The sequence below is a fragment of the Channa argus genome, chromosome 4 (genome assembly GCF_033026475.1).
Source record: "Channa argus isolate prfri chromosome 4, Channa argus male v1.0, whole genome shotgun sequence".
Taxonomy (NCBI): Eukaryota; Metazoa; Chordata; class Actinopteri; order Anabantiformes; family Channidae; genus Channa; species Channa argus.
Window position 1 is genome coordinate 20,159,128 of NC_090200.1, and position 17,284 is coordinate 20,176,411.

Sequence of the window (17,284 nt, forward strand, 5' to 3'; positions counted from 1 at the left end):
TAAAAATTGTAATATAGAATGCCATTTGCAGCATAATAATTCTTTCCACTGGTTGTCAGCATTTGCTGTCGTCAGAAAAATCTCCCTTTGGCTAAAGAGGCCGTCGGGGGCGCTCTTTCTGTCGGCCATTAAAAAGTGAAAACGTGACGTAGCATAAGGGGCAGGCAGTGTGGCAGTGTATACAAGTCTGTGCTCCCATTCATGCACAGTGGTAACAGTCGTCGCCGACAGACTTTCCTTGTTACACCCTCGTCAGCGCTGCTCTCAGATAGAAAGTGTAGGTGAGTAATGATTATTTCCACTGCCGGTCTAAACCACGGTCTTGCTTAAGCCTCTACAAAGTGAGAAGTAGCACATATGGCTACAGGGGGGTTAAAAACCACCCGATCAGCTAAACAAAAACCCATTGGAATCTGTCTTTGTGCAGTTAAAATAAACGTCAGTGCGTTGCATTTCCTTTTTAGCTGCGTGGTGCTGCTAACGTTACGTCACGCACAGACTAATGTCTTGCCTTCTCTTTGAGGTACGCGGCTTGTGAGCTTGTTTGGCCTGTGGCACTCAGAAGTGACTTATACCTTTTTGGCTTTAAAAACGGCTCCAAATTAAGTTAAAGAAGCCTGCATTCATGATCTGCTTCCACCTGTTACGGTTCTACTCTTGTGTTTAGAGCTCATGTTCAACAGCCTGGGCAGGGACTTGCTTGGTTATCACTAATCTGTTGGTGTTTCTAACGTGAATGTAGGCAAAAGTCCAAATAAAGGTCATTCATTGACAGCAATCTGGAATTCCATTGAAATGTATGTGCAACTCTTAGATTCAGTATAGTATGTGTGTAGCCCACAGTGGCATGTTGAGTGTTATATTAACAAATGCTAGTAAAAAAGGGGGGAAATGACACCTGCCAGTGAAGGTCAATAACACCCCCACTGTTTCTTAAAAAGTAACACTGGGGGTGGCACGCTGTATATGACAAACTGTAAATGAAAACACGGGTTATTGGGTAAATAAATATAGTATAGTTTTGTTTGGGGTTTTTTATTTATTTTTTTATTTTTTTGTCATCCAAGGGTGCACACCAGTGACTCCATTTCACACAGAGCACGTGGACAGGAGCTTTGATAAAATACCAAAAAAATGTAACGTACATTTGCAGAGCGTGTTTGTTGACGTTTGCGTTTGTTTCTGGTGTTAATGTCTGTGGTGAGGACAACTGGAAAAGGGTTTTGTAAGATGAATGATGTGGAGTTTGTGGTTTGAGTCAAAGATGCACAACGTTGCACGAAGACTGTGGGTGGGGGGATCAGGGTGGGGGGACATAATCAACGATAGACAGCGTTTTGCATTTGCTTTGTAATATCAAAAATGGACACACGCAATTTATCCAAATTTGTTTTGTTGACTTCGTTATAACCACAGAGGGTTATTAATCCTTGCATACGTCTGTATGTGAGTACTACGTTGTCAGTTAACCCGGTATCTAAGCGGCACAGCGCTGCGACCTTTCCCCTAGTTTCTGCGGCACAGGGTGGATCATGTGATGTAGGGAAGTCGCTGGGGGAAGGGACTAAGTGCTGAAACACTGCTCCATGGATGCTGCTCCTTCCGCAGACGCGGAAAAGACGTGTCCTGTTTTCAGAGTGTGCTTTTTGAATGAAATAAGAGACTGCAAAGAAAAGGGCATCGCACAAAAAAATAAATAAATAAATAAAATGAAGCTTTGTAGGAGAAAAGCAAGCCTGCAACACCCAATACAGTTGAGCATTATCGTGAGATGGCAAACATTAACGTCACAAACATCAATTTAAAATCACTGTAATTCACTACCAGTGTGAGCATTTCTAGTTGTTTTAGGCAGTTTATGTGTTTATAACGTCTATGAGAAAGTGAGGTATATTCAATAGTTCAAACTTATTAATGCATAAGAAATAATTGAATCAGCAATTTTATATGTAGCACTGGGCACATACATTTCCCTCATACCACATCATATGTAGTTATATATGTTATATAATGCATCTTAAAGGTATTTAAATATTTAATGGTTCACTTACGGTTAACCAATTTATTTAATTTCCCACACCTGCCTCTGAACTGGTTAATTCATCACTAATGTCATGAGGTTTTAATAAAGCATAATGCTGTCAATTCAGTTTTTAGGTAAATAGTTGAACTGAATGTAATATCAAGGGTATATACACCCTTGTTTTTCAGTGCTACCTCACATGATGGCTCTCTGAGATATGATCAGATGATTGCACTACAGTAGTATGCTTGATGCAGAATCAAGAATAAATTGTGTTGCAAAGACGACCCACATATACAAGGACAATGACATGTGAAGTGTGTGAAAATGTGAAGACCACTGAACAGGCTAGTGTTTGTCGAAGTTCTGTAAAACAGCTGCTCATCCACATTTAAGTGTTTGTATAGTGCTGTAGCCAAATTCAATGAGTACTTCCCTACTCAAGCCATTTTGTTTACTAGGTACTTTAATCAATTTAATTGACCTTCAGTGTTTTGGAAGAATCAAGGAATACTGATTATGATCCTGTGACAGGAGCTGTCACTATGAAAGGTTGTTCTGTTTTTTACTCATTGTTGATCTCAGTAGCCATGTTAACCTAATTTTTTGGGTGAAATTATTACATGAATTACACTTTCACATAAAAATACAGTGAGAAAATATTGTAGTCCCGATAAAATCGGTGTGGGTTGGGTGAGTTCTTTTGCCTTTCCCTGATTTTATCAAGCACTTTCTCTTCCCTCTGATGTTGTGCAGAAGTAGCCACCATGGCAGAAGCGCACCAGGCGGTGGCCTTCCAGTTCACCGTCACACCTGATGGCATTGACTTACACTTGTGCCACGAGGCTCTACGTCAAGTCTACCTTTCTGGCCTCCACTCCTGGAAGAAAAGGTTCATTCGCTTCAAGGTATATTATGAGCAAAGTCTAGAGGCATTCTAAACAATGTGAACACAAATATCGCTGACCTTGGACTGACCTAATACATGTCAATTTGTTGTCAAGGTGTAAAACTAGTAGAACAGTTTCTGTTCTCAGCACACTGTATCTTTAGAGCCCCATAAATGCTGCGGTTTTGTTTTTTTTATTTCTACTGTAAATCTGTTTGGTTACATTTACTCGCTCACACTAGAAGGTCACCTGCTGTCACATGAACAACAAACAGTGAGAGTAACTTTCCTGTCAGTTCTTTTTGTCCTAGCCTTTGGCCTACTTTTTTGTTTACAGTCACGTTGAGTCATTCAAATCCAAAGACCTGCCAGCCTTTTCAAACACTCCTCTTTACCTTTTGTTTGGATGTTGGTAGTTTACGATAGCTGACTTGTATTAGCAGGACTGTTATGAACTTTGCCCTAATAGATTCTGTTCTCTATGACCTGTTTTACTTTTGTAACCCTTCACTTGAATTACCTTTCCACAGAATGGGGTAATGACTGGAGTGTACCCAGGCAGCCCTGCTGGGTTCATGGTAGTTGTCGTGTCCTACATGTCCTACAATAAGTATAAACAGCTAGATCCCTCTTTGGGGCTGATTGCCAAACTGGGTCAACACATGCCCATCAGGTAAGCCCACTAATGTCATAAGGTGCTGTCCTAGCATAAGGATGTTTGTTTTTTTGTGATTATTCTTTTTAATCAGATTATTTAGCAATATAACAACTGGAAGAGCTGTATGCATATCTGTTTAAAATAAAAAAAATAGTTCACAATTAAATGCAGTTTGGATTGTGCAGGTTCTGTAGCAGGGGTTCAGTAGAGAAGAAAATAACATAAAAAGGGTTATTCAGCATATGTTGTAAAATCAAAAGTGGAAAGACCACATCTCCGCAAATGAATAAAGATGACCATGGAATCTCGTATCATTAAGGTTTTAGTACATTTTTTGCAGTTATGCACATGCCCCATTATATCTACATTTTAATGCTTACTAAAATGTGGATAATGTTTAGTGACGTGCATATTTTCTCTCCATTGAAAACCCGTAACGACACTTTAATAGTGCGTTGTTAAGGCTATTACCCACATTGTTTTAAACCTTTTGCAGTACAGTTACATTTGTATTAAGTTAGAGCACTGGTTGGTTCTGTTCCAAATACTATGGTTTTTGCTACTAAGTTTACAAAATATAAAATGAGTGATATTGGTTACAGTGTACACAATAATTATAGTTTAGGTTAATTTGTTTTCATATGAGGTTATGTAATCCTCAAGATAAATTATTTATCAGTCATGGTTTATTGTGACTTTGTTGACTTTGTACTGAGTTTATCCAAAGGGCATTGGTTTTATGGCCTTCATTGTCCAGTGTTTCCATTGTGGTGGCATTGTACACACTTATAGATTGCTTAGTTGTTCAAGCTTGACAATGAAATAACCTGTGTAATTTGCCTGATACACCAACTATACTGTCTTAATTGTTTTTGTTTCTCATAAGCTCAAAAAAAAAATATATTTACCACAATAGATTTTATACTTAATGGACACATCAAAATATTCTTCATGTTTAAAAAAAATTATAACCATATTTAAATATTCTATTGCCCTCTTAAATGTCATTATTTTTATATATGCTTTATCCTGGTCTCAACTCCTTTGTCTCTCCTCTTTTTGTTTCTCTGTCCAAAGTCAATACATGTCCACAGACAGCCAGAGAATAGTTGGAGGAGTTCTGGTGGGCACAGGCCTCTGGGTCACTATAATCATGATCATGAGGAGTGTCCTAAAGAATTTATTGTCGTGGCATGGATGGATGCACGCACGTCATGGCTCTTTGCCATGGTCAACTCGTCTGTGGCTGGTGAGACGATGAATGTCCTGCTCTGACATTTGAGCAAATTTATACTGAAATGTTGTATTGTTTTTCACGATTAGAGACATGATGCATAAAGTACGCTACAGAAATTTCAGTGTTTATAGCACATCGAAGATTATATATGACCAAGTCTTGTGCTGTCCCTGAATTTGCTTCTCAATCTCAATATCCTCCCATACTGACAGACGTTCACAAAACCATTGTTTTTGTCTTTATATAAATGACTGATGTTCCCCGTCAGGTGTATTTGTTTGCTTTCTCGGCAGTCGCAGGATATAAATGTCATCAATGTGGCCACTCACTCGCAGTAAATTCTCTGGATAATTCAAAATAATCAGAAATACCCGAAATTACCCGAACTATTCACACATTGGGTTTCTCAATTGGTATTCAGACTTTGTACTAGGAAGCTGGCTGGGTAAAATCCACATAATGTTCGGGCCAATTGACTGGGGCATTCTCACCTCTGAATAATATCTACACAAACGTTCCAGTGCATGATTGAAAGGGTCTTGAGAGAAAACACTTGTAGCAAATATTTGTGCATCATTTGGCTACATGTGTTTTTGCTAAGAATGGTTTTGCTTTTCCTAAAGTGAATATTTTAAATGGCACAGGGTTGACTTTCAATATTGTACTTTGCTGAACTTTCATAGAATTGCCCTGCTTTACCAAGGTGATTACCAAGACAAATAAATCACATTTTATTAAGGATTACTATTAACCGTTAACAATTCCAGATGAAATGTCCAAAGTCCAAATGACTCCACTCGGTAAAATGTGTTCCGTCAGATATGAAATCCTTCAAAGCCATTATGTGCACACTACATACTTATGTGTTTGTACTTTGCCCCATAACCTACAGATTTTCAGTGAAACGCAGTTTCTTTATATTCCTGTTGACTTCTCCCCTCTCCCTTATCTTAACCTCTTGTCCAGGTTTTAGTGAAGGTGTTCTCTGGCAGGAAGCCAATGCTCTACAGTTTCCAGAGCTCTCTGCCACGACTACCTGTTCCTTCTATCAAGGACACCTGCAGAAGGGTAATTTTCTGTTATGTCTTTCTGAACCTGTGATTTTGTTAATGTTGCTTAATTCTTCATAATGGTCCTAAAGTTTGCAATTTCAAGAAAATAAAGAAGAATCAACATTCTCAAATCTTTTTTAAGCCTCTGGAGTCTAGGGTATATCTGGTTGTTTTTGAATACTTTTGATCTACTTTTGCATCTGCAGCTCTTTGTCTTCCCTCTACGTCATCTTATAGAGAGCGTGTGATTTTGACTTGCTGCCGTGTCCATCAACTCCAGAGGGTTAAATAACAATTGAAACCAAAGCCATTACGTGCTATCAAATTGGTCACATCTGTGTGTGTGTTTCATTTGTGCTCAGTTACAAATTTCTTTATCTTCCTTGTGTTTACCCAATAGCCACTAAACAAACATCCTGCTTGTCAATATGTGTTGGTGAAGAAACAGTTGTCATCTAGTTTTTCTGATCTATCATCTTACTCCTTTTTGGAATTTGCCCATATTTCACTTTTTGTCATGTGTATTTCTCTATGCACACAGTATCTGGAGTCAGTGCGGGCGCTGATGGACGATGAGCAGTATGAACGGATGAAGGGCTTGACTAAAGACTTTGAGAAGAACCTGGGACCCAGACTGCAGTGGTACCTAAAACTCAAATCTTGGTGGGCCTCCAATTATGTGAGTCAGAAAGAATTGCTCTTTTTACATTTTTTTTCTTCCACTCCTTTGAATATTGTTTTGGATTTTGAGTAACCATCAAAATTTGAAGAAAATGATGTCAGTAATGCCACCTTCTGATCCTTTCTCCTCTCCCCTCCCTCTTTTTATGTTGCACAGGTCAGTGACTGGTGGGAAGAATACATTTATCTTAGAGGCCGTGCACCTATCATGGTCAATAGCAACTATTACGCCATGGTAAGAAATTTCTACCTGATCTGTTTGCAAGCAAATTCTTGTCTTTTGTTTAGAGATGATGCAATGTGCCTTTCCATATAGATTTTTTTTTTTTTTCCCTGGTTGTTTAAAACTGGATACGCTTCTGTCACATGACTGTGACCCTTTTGTAGGATAACACATAAGTGGAGAGTTGAGTTATACAAAAGTCTTTTTTTGGTCTGTTTTGTTATTAAATAACTGTAGATGTGGGATTATAAATAATAAAAAGTATTTAAATCCAGATTTTTTTCCCGCAAAATCAGGCTTGGATTATTGTTGTCTTGCATATTTTTTGGACAGGTTACAGCAGTTTGCTAAAAAATCTAACTTACCAATTGTTTAAGTGTATTTTAGGGTTTCCTGCTACTTTAATCAGTGCTCTCCACAAGGTTTTAAAGGCACTCTTATATGTTTTGGTTTTGCCATGTAGAAATTACAACAGTACCTTTTTAAATTTTCACCCTCTGACCCATTTTAAGGCATCAGAATAGTCTTTGCTCTCTAGTCTTCAAATCACTTACAGACACTTTGCTGGTGTTTTTCAACATGAAAACCAAAGCTGTGCCTGTAAAGGTCAAAAGCTTCTCAACATCAACACTTGCCCTGGGCAAGTAAATTCTAAAATAGGGCTAGTGAAATGCGTCATGCAGGTGCCTTATCGGGCATATATAGGTCTGAAACTTATGATGGGTACTATTTATGTATGCGTACAGTGCAAGAGTAAATTTGCAAAGAATCTATGGATGGATCATGGAGTGACACTGGTAGTTCTTCTGTTTGCATTTACACCTCTTATAACTTTATGTGGAATACGTTATTTGTATGGTCAAATGATTTAGTACAATTATTCTCCTTTTTCTACAGGATTTTCTGTATGTGTTCCCCACCTCCATCCAGGCTGCCAGGGCAGGTAATACCATCCATGCCATCATGCTCTACAGGAGAAAATTGGACAGAGCCCAAATCAAGCCAGTAAGTAAAGACCTCCTATGGGACTTACTTTATTTTTACTTACTTGATGTTATTTTTAGCTTTGCACAGTATTTGTACATTAACAAATCTGTGACAATACATCAGTACATATCAAAAGTAAATGTTTAAATTTCTCATTTTCTGTTAACTCAGTGTTTAAGTTAAGAACAAAAGCTGCTTATCTTTCAAACCTCCTATTTGTACTACAAAGTAAGTTTGCTGTCCACAGTTTGACCATTGATTATGCGCAGTAGATATGTTATATTGATTTCTGCTCAATTTGACTAACTTTTGACTTTGGAATGAGCAGTGCACTGAGCCTTTTGCTTGTTTTGATGTCATGCAGCTTTTAATACCAGCAAAACAATTTTCAGAATGCTTAGACATGAAGGATTAATTATTGTTGGAGATTTTATTCACAATACTAGCAGAACTTGTCCAAGTCCTTCACTAGCCTGCATGATTCTTTATAACCTTGCACAGTACTGACCTACATTCTACAAAATGTTGCATAAACACACACTGTTCTCTTGCAAATGCTGATTGTATACATACAACACCAATGCATGAGCTCGCTCTGTAACACACTCACATTCGGTTGTCTGTGTTTCACTTTTTTGTCCCTTCGCTGTTGGACGCTGTGTTAGATATACTTGCTGGCGAACAAGGTTCCTCTGTGTTCAGCTCAATGGGAGCGGATGTTTAACACCACCCGCATCCCTGGTTTGGAGACAGGTAAGAGGAGGGCACATCTCCGACGTGCCCTCTGACCCCCCCGCCCCCTCGCCTTATAACCCTACTCACCACCATGGCAACAGTCGTAAGAAACCCTGACTCCCAGACCCATTGTCAACAGCACAGCTCTGAAACAATCACACCTCTCATTTGTCTAAACTATTTACATTCCATAAATTTAAAGTCCAAATCTTCAAAGTATCTACATTTTTTTTTTTTTTTTTTTTTTTTTACTGTCACATCAGGGCTTTGCTGGTGGCATTGGGGTGGCAGGCCACTGGTTTCTGGATCCTGCTCATGTCTCCTCCTCTGGCAGCCTTCTTAGGTCTCTTCTGCTCTAAGACTTCTTATCAAACCAATTGTCATCACTCCCTCTCCACTTCATTTATGCTCGTGTCCCTGTATATGTGTGTGTATGTGTCTGTTTCCTGGGGATTTCCATGAATTAGTTTGTCATCTCTGTGTTTGACTCTCCCCTTTGCTTTTCAGCTCATGCTTCTACAATCTATTCCCATGTGCTCAGCCCAATATGAGCGTATGTTCAACACCACTCGTGTCCCAGGTGTAGAAACAGGTAGAGTCTTTAGTAGTGCTACCTCCTCCACACTACTCCTACTGTACTTCTCCTTGGGACATTTTGTCCGTCTGTTTTGAATTAGAAATAATCTGACCCCAGTGAATTAATGAATGCACACATGCTAGTTTATGCACATGCCAAATACTAATTTGCATGTGACTGAAATCTAGTCTTTGAGAAAGCAAGATCATTATGTCGTTAAGGTAGGGCCTATAAATGACAAAGAATCCTGAACACTGTAGAAACATTTATATTGTTGCTCAGTCACAGAAAAAGTCACATCTCAGCTCAGTGTGGAAAGGACTTCTAATACAGGAAGAAGATTATTGATAATTTCGAGGCTAATGACCAGGCCCATGAGCTATGAAGTTCTAAACAAAGAAAAAATGTGTTCATCAATAGGACATTAGACACCCAGATAGACTGCTTTCATATCTCTTATAGAATTAAATTACCTAATGGTTAAATAATTGAAATCTATAAGATTAACACTGAGTTTACTTTAATACAGAAAAAAAATCATTATCAAAGATTGGTGTAACAGATTTCGATTAAATAATACTGAATCTGTCAGGCAAGATTAAAAACGGGGTTTAGGTTGACGAAACAGGAAACGATGGCAGCTTTTTTTTTTTTTAAATTATAAAACCTAATCCAGTTTTAAATTTTTAACACATTTTTAAAAAAAAAATTCAAATGGTAATCTGTCCTGATATTCATTCTGCCATTGCTGGATGTGTCCTTACTATAAGTCCACCGAGTGTTACCTGTATATGAGGTTGGGAATATTTCCTTTCTTGCATGTAACAAGGGCAGTGTTTGTTTGAACAAGACATCACCAAAACAGTTTAATGATTTTTAATCCAGGATGTGAATGGTGTTATTAAATTGCTTTCTATCAGTGTTGCACAGTGCTGCTCAAACAAACATTGCTCAATTCATTAAATTCCAAACCACTGTCCTGTTCCCAAATGTCTTTACCTGTTCATCTCATTTTGTACACTCCCCTTTTTCAAGTTGGTTTAGTTTGTGAACTGGATGTTATTACTGTGATTTAAAGAGGTCTTTTGTTCTTCTGGTAAATGTAAATTAAAAGGATGTTCACATAATTTGAAAAAGAAAATACTTTGCCATCCAAATATATCTCTTATTGTCAATAACAACAGGTTACTAACACTTTTACTCTCTTTTACGCCACTTTTAATTACTTAATTGCTGCCTTCCTTATTTTGTTTTAACAAAAGGGTTAGTAGCAATAGCCTTTTGTGTTAACAGTCTTAAATTGAAAGCTGCATCAAGACACATTCACATGCATGTACTGTGTCTGACACCACCCCTACGCTCTTCCAACCATCCTTCTCTCTCTGGTGTCCTCTTTCTCTTTCTATATAATTTGTACCTCTACCTTCCAGACACCATTCAGCACATGAATGAGAGCAAACACATAGCCGTGTACCATAAGGGACGTTTCTACAAGGTGTGGATGTTTTACGACGGGCGGCTGCTGTTGCCACGGGAAATAGAGCAGCAGATGGAAAGGATCCTGGCTGATGAGTCCGAGCCCCAGCCAGGAGAGGAGAGATTGGCTGCACTTACTGCAGGAGACAGGTGGGTGGCATAACAGGGCCAGCTGCAGCCAGGGTGAGACCAGTTATTGCAATGATAAGGTTATTTTAGTTGGGTAATAACTTGATATTTATTTTAGTTTTCAAAGTATCTCCAAGTTTGACATTAAAACGTTACTACCCAAAATGTGGGACATTATGCCACTGAGAAATCAACACTGAACAAATTATGTGGTGTAGTACAGTTGTGAGAGAAGGTCATGACATATGATCTGATCTTCACTTGAGTCACAAATCAACAAACAATATTTCTAAGTTGATCAAACACACTGGTTGAACTGTCTTTGGCAGTTTTAGGCTCTGCCTGGGCAACTCTTAAAGGTGGCTTTTGTCTCTGAAGCCTTTCTGTAGTAGATTTACTTTGGTGTTTTAGAGTCATTGTCTTGCTCAATAATTAATGTTTTGCAGGACCCCATGGGCAAAGGCCCGTGAAACCTTCTTCAGCCGTGGTAAGAACAAGCAGTCCCTGGATGCCATAGAGAAGGCCGCCTTCTTTGTAACCCTTGATGACAGTGAGCAGAGCTATGACTCAGACAACCCTGTCAAGTCGCTGGGTAGTTATGCTAAGTCCCTGCTCCACGGAAATTGCTATGACAGGTGGGAATGCTACGCTTGATGTTTTGTTATCAAAAGGTGTGTTTGGAGGGGGATGGATTTTTTTTGTTTAACTAAAAAAAAATGTGTTCTCTGTTTTCTTTCAGGTGGTTTGACAAATCCTTTAACATGATCATTTTCAAAAATGGCACAATGGGATTGAACGCAGAGCATTCCTGGGCAGATGCTCCCATTGTTGGCCACCTGTGGGAGGTGAGTAGAAGTACATAAATATGTAAGCATTTGAAAATAAATGATCTATCGTTCAGCATTATCATAAAGTCAGATTGCTTTTTAATTTTTTTTTCACCGCTTTTGGGACGATAATGTTTAAAGTTGTTGTTTTTCAGCATGTGCTTTCCATGGACCCTAAACTGGGTTATACTGAGGAAGGTCACTGCTGTGGGGAGCCCCACCCCAACCTACCAGGCCCTATGAGGCTGCAGTGGGATATCCCTGCTGAAGTAAGAACAGCTTTCATGTCACTGCATTTCTACCTGAGGTTTGATCCTTGGGCCTTTGCTTCCCTCTGCTGGAAGCTTAACGGATGTGCATCAGTGTTTAGTGTTAATCATGTAAAATGTGAGACTTATAGTTGTACAGTACAAATCTGCTGGATCTTTTATATTTTAAATTTAATAAGTACATTTTTAATGAAATTACTTGAATAAATTATAGCCTAATATTTGTCAGTGAATGCTTCTTCACAGTGTAGAACTACGAATAGGTTTTCAGTGATGCTATATTAAACCTGCTTAATCGAACCTACTACTCTGTCACTTACTTTAGTGCCAGGAGGCCATCCAGAGTTCTCTTACTGTAGCCAGGGCTCTGGCAGATGATGTGGAATGTCACAGTTTCCCCTTCACTGACTTTGGCAAGGGTCTGATTAAGAAGTGCCGCACGAGTCCTGATGCCTTTATCCAGATTGCCCTTCAGCTGGCCCATTTCAGGGTAAGTACATTCATATTCTAGCAAAATTAACTTGCTAACTTACTGACTTGAAGTCATTAACATTTGAAAGTATTAATTTGACATTTACCAGCTTATAATTTATAACTATACAAACTGCTCAAAGTAATATTTTACCTTGTTGTAAACAGTACTTTTCCAAGTGTAGCAGGAAGAATTAATTCAAGCTTTGTCACTTTTTTGCTAATTTGTGATATAAGCGTATTATGTTGTAGAAGATTATCATTTTAGTCATGTTTTATAGATTAATTATGACATTCAAGGGTGAAACTAATGAGGATATGTGGCGAACATCTAGTCCAGTGACACATACAGTCCAGCAGAGGGCAGCCACAACTTGAAACAGTTTTAGAAAACTTTATTGAAATCACTGAGGCTGTTCTGCTGATAGTTTTGCAGTTTATTTGATAATGGAGAACACAGCATGGGCAGTTGGTAGAACAGCTTCCTCTGAATTATATTGATTTAACACTTGTCCATATTCTATTTCAAAAGGACAAAGGGAAGTTCTGCCTGACATACGAAGCCTCCATGACACGCTTGTTCCGTGAGGGCCGAACAGAAACCGTGCGCTCCTGTACTAATGAGAGCTGTGCCTTTGTGCGTTCCATGATCAGAGATGAGACGGTAAGGGTCAATGGCAGCAGCACACCACATATCCAGTTACAGTGCTACTTTCAGTTGCTCTTTAGTCCAGTGTATGGCTCTTCAGCTGTTTATCATGTTTAGCTTTTGTCTTTTTCGTGTTCATTCAGAGAGAAGAGCGTCTCAGGTTGCTCAAAGTGGCAGCAGAGAAGCACCAAAGCTTGTATCGCCTGGCTATGACAGGAGGGGGCATTGATCGCCATCTTTTCTGTCTCTATGTGGTTTCCAAATACCTGGGAGAAGACTCGCCCTTCCTTAAAGAGGTAAGGGCTGTTGGGAGATTTCTGCCCTTAAAGTTGTTACAATGGATTTGTAAATTGTCCCCACCAGTGTCCTATTGTCTCTGTGAAACGACACAGAGCTGGACCTGCCTCTTTTACCTGCAGTAAGTCTCTGTAGTGGTTTTTCTTTACTTTATACTTTAATGATGAAAATTTTAGTTTTATAGAATAAAAGGCAGATTCCCACAGTTTGATATCAGAATCGCCTTTTAAGAACAGATGAGGCTGAATTGTGTCCAGGACTCCACAAGTGAAGAAATGATAAATGCAACAACATTTTTCAGTAAGCTGCACATTAAAGCCAATAAATATTTTACATTGAAAACTCTATCTTTTTTTGGCTACAAAGAGTACAAGTATTCAAAGTCTTTTTATAGAACCCTCCTTTTTTGTGTTGCAGGTTAGGTGATAATGCTCTGTGTTCTTTCACTATTCTACACTGTTATTTAATACAAATTCAAAGCAGTGATACTACAACTTCAGCAAAAGTAAAAAAAAAAGTGGATTTCAACAAATCACTGTAACATAACACCTGTTCAGCAATACATTTTCCATTGCATTATCTAGTAAAGAAAAATGACTAGAAAAGTTATTTGGGCTACTTAGGAGCTTTGTTTGACATGTGATTTAAGTATGTTGCCTATGTGTGTAGGTCCTCTCTGAGCCATGGAGGCTGTCCACAAGTCAGACCCCTATGCAGCAGCTCGAGCTGTTTGACCTGGTCAGACACCCAGAATACGCATCCTCTGGTGGTGGATTTGGTCCGGTAGGTTGTCTGTGTTGTATTGACAGTAAATGTTATCGATGAAGTAAAAACTCTTGTGCAGTCTTCCTGCAATTGCTATTGTTATGCAGGGATGACACGGTACACTAATATTTTTGCAGAAATTCTTACTTCTTCTTGTGGAAATATAATTAGGAAACGGTAAAACTGGTCTTGAAATACAAATTTTTGTTGTGTCCCCAAGGTGGCTGATGATGGTTATGGTGTCTCCTACATCATTGTTGGTGAGAACCTGATCAACTTCCACATCTCCAGCAAACGCTCAAGCCCTGAGACTGTAAGTTTGCCAGTTTTCTAACATAAACATATGCATTATTTTTTCTATGAAGAGACTTTTTGAAAATTTCTTTCTGCAATTTTGATTCCTTCCAGGACTCTCACCGTTTTGGTGCCAACATCAGACAGGCCATGCTGGACATTCTTGGTCTTTTCCAGCTTGACAATAAAGCCAAGTCATTGCCCTGTCCTTCAGTTTAAAAACATATGTTGTTTTTTTAGAAAATGTATATCCTTCATTAAGCTTGTACAGAAACACATGTTGAATTTTGGAGTTATTTTTAATTTAATTGATGTTGCATAAATAAGCGTGATTGGGAGATATTGGAAAATCGTCACTATATTAGGTGTTAATGTGTACTGTATACAAGATGAGAGTCTGGTGGTACTGGGTACAGGTAATGTACAGATCAATGTTTTAATGGCCCTCTTATATTAAAAATGTCAAGAAAGGGACTAGAAAGTTAGACCATATGCGATCGTGTCTGTTAAAAAGCAAGACATTTCAGTTTGAGGATTGATCAGTGGTCTCATCCAATATTTAAATCCCATTTTAAGATTTGAGATGATGCAATAATTTTATTAGTTCTGTCTCACTTTGATTAATCATACCTTTTGTTGTTTAGCTTTAGTTTGGGCTCCTCAGTTATAGCACTTGAGTCGTGTAACTTGCCAAAGCAACTTGATGTTAAACATGAACAACTTGCATGTTGCGTGGTGTCTGTCACTTTCATATGTCTTTACCTAAATTCTGGGAATGATCATCTGGGTTGTAATTTTATTTTTTATTTTTTTTTTGTTAAATCTACAACTGTTGATGAATAGGTACAAAATTATACATAATTTAGCTTTTATCTGGAAAGTGACCCTGTTCAGTGGGATTCTGGTTATCAACAGCTGTCTGATCAATGGTTTTCCATTATCTTACTCAATGCACAGTCAGTGTCTTTTTAGCTGCTATGATTTTTATGATGTAGTAATGGAGGCAGATCGTGTTTGTTTTATTCATACTCAGGTTTTACTAACTTGGCCTAGTATTGTATGGTGCTGGCTAAACCATTGCTAGAATAGTGCTTATATTGGCATGTACATGTGCAGCTGTAGAAGACAAGTTGAGATGTAGTACAGTGATCTGCGACCCCAATGAGGTTCCATAATATTAGGTTTTGCTGTTGAACTGAGGCAGACAGGTTGTGTGGAGTAAACTGACTTTTCCTTGAGTTTCTTTGAAAAAAAAAAAGAGAGAGAGTGGGTTAACTGTACTTAAACTACATTGTGCACTCCATGACTGCCCTTTTGTTCAAGCTAACCAACTTCTAACTACCTTGGTGAACTTGGTTGTACTGCAGCATAGGGATGTTGCCAAGTCAAGATGAAGTGCAGAACTGCTTTGGGTTGTTGTCTCTCTGTTGCATTAGGAAGTTGTTTCTTAGGAAGACAGAAGGGCTGTCCTTTAGGAATGCATTTTTGTTATGTATATAGCAGTTCATCGTTATTTATTATTTTTCCACATTTTAACTTTATTCACACAACAAACTGAGACATACTTACCATTTAAATGCGGTGAATGATAAGCACCTGTTAAAGATTAAAGTTGATTTAAGAAGTGAAACAGACAAAATGCTTCCTCTTGTTTTTGACAGTTTTGTTTGACTTTGCCAGTATGATATAGTTGTATGACTCTTATCTCAGTAGACCTCATGTTTACACTGCTGCATGGATTTTGAAAATGAAGCTGTATATGTTTGGCTTTAATTTAAAGCTGTGTAAAAAGGCATGCAGCTGATATACCAAAACAAGTTTTAACAATAAAGCGAATGTCACACAGCTGTATCACCACTTAATATTTCATCTTTCTTACACTCTCTTCTTTTTAAAAGTCTTGCAGCTCTCTTTACTGGGCTAATTACCAAAAAATCTTCTTTAATATCCCCAGATAAACATTTTGAGTCTTAAGCTGGCTCTTCATTAGCTTACAGTGGCATAAAATTGTGTGTGTGTGTGTGTGTTAGCTTAAGAAGCACCCCCAATAGGAAACGGTGCACTATCACTCACCCCTGTGTAAATTTGATACCATTTGCATCTGATTGAGGCTTGAAACTACCACGAAGAGTTTTTGCAACGGCAGCAGGCGACAAACTACTTGAAGTCATTTTTGAATTGCTTGACTTATTTTGACTCAGTGCCTGAATGAAATGGACGGTGGTTCTGTATATTTCAGCACCAATAATGCCCTCAGGATTATGTTGATGAAAATAAGTCCAGTGTTTATAACCATGCTAGCTGCTTCATGCGGCTGTTAGCCATACTGTAAACTCTAATTAATTAACCTTACAAACTAGGTGCCTCAGGGGAGAAATGTAAACTGGAATAGAAATAGTAATTTGCGCTTACAACGCTTAATAAGCATTTATACACTTACAATTTTAATTTACACAACTTAAAACAATATTTCTATTTCAAACAAAATCATTTAATATTAAATGTACTGTTAAGCAAACAACACACTTATTGAAGTTTGGCCAACTAATGTGACGTTTCCTTAAACTTTGAATGTCTGTTACTTGAGCAACTTTAGTAATCCAAATGTCTTTAATACATGATTTTCTAAGCGCTACCCTCCAAAAAAATTGCAACAATACTATTCCATAGTAGTACAGTATTTTCTATGCTACTAGGGTAAGCTCTTGAAATCATTAGACCGCTATAAGTCACTCATGAAAACTATGTGGACGACATTTTATGATCATCTACCCATCAATAGTACAACTTTACAAAAATGTTTCTCATGGTGCCATTTCGAGATAATCGCAGTCCTTAAGAATCCCCTTCAGGGACCATGCTTGTTTCCCCCAAACTTCATCACAGTCTTGTCTAATAATTGGTAAAATAGTTTGCTGCACAGAGGCTATGCATCTTGCACCATGGTGATGGTTTAGCTTTAGTTTGCATTTCATGTCTGGTGCCGAACTGTCATCTGTATCAGAAATCTGACTTGGTTTGTGAAAATGAAATCTTTCCTTCTTT

The 17,284-nt window shown here is 38.3% G+C and overlaps 1 protein-coding gene across 3 annotated transcripts; it reads left to right on the top strand.

The window, feature by feature from the left end:
- Window positions 1-135: 135 nt before the first annotated feature.
- cpt1ab (carnitine palmitoyltransferase 1Ab (liver)) lies at window positions 136-16,084 on the top strand. Of its 3 annotated transcripts, none has more exons than XM_067500740.1 (19): window positions 136-281; window positions 2,780-2,931; window positions 3,443-3,585; window positions 4,648-4,819; window positions 5,774-5,875; window positions 6,401-6,538; window positions 6,698-6,775; window positions 7,661-7,768; window positions 8,416-8,503; window positions 10,493-10,688; window positions 11,114-11,302; window positions 11,407-11,512; window positions 11,650-11,763; window positions 12,089-12,253; window positions 12,767-12,898; window positions 13,027-13,179; window positions 13,850-13,963; window positions 14,166-14,258; window positions 14,354-16,084. In XM_067500740.1, exons 2-19 carry the CDS (start codon window positions 2,791-2,793, stop codon window positions 14,456-14,458), a joined length of 2,337 nt encoding a protein of 778 aa, XP_067356841.1. In that variant the 5' UTR covers window positions 136-281; window positions 2,780-2,790; the 3' UTR covers window positions 14,459-16,084. The 3 variants fall into 3 exon arrangements, with proteins under 3 accessions (XP_067356841.1, XP_067356844.1, XP_067356843.1); XM_067500743.1 differs by lacking the exon at window positions 8,416-8,503 and adding an exon at window positions 8,993-9,077; XM_067500742.1 differs by having other exon boundaries at window positions 136-277.
- The last annotated feature ends 1,200 nt before the right edge of the window (window positions 16,085-17,284 follow it).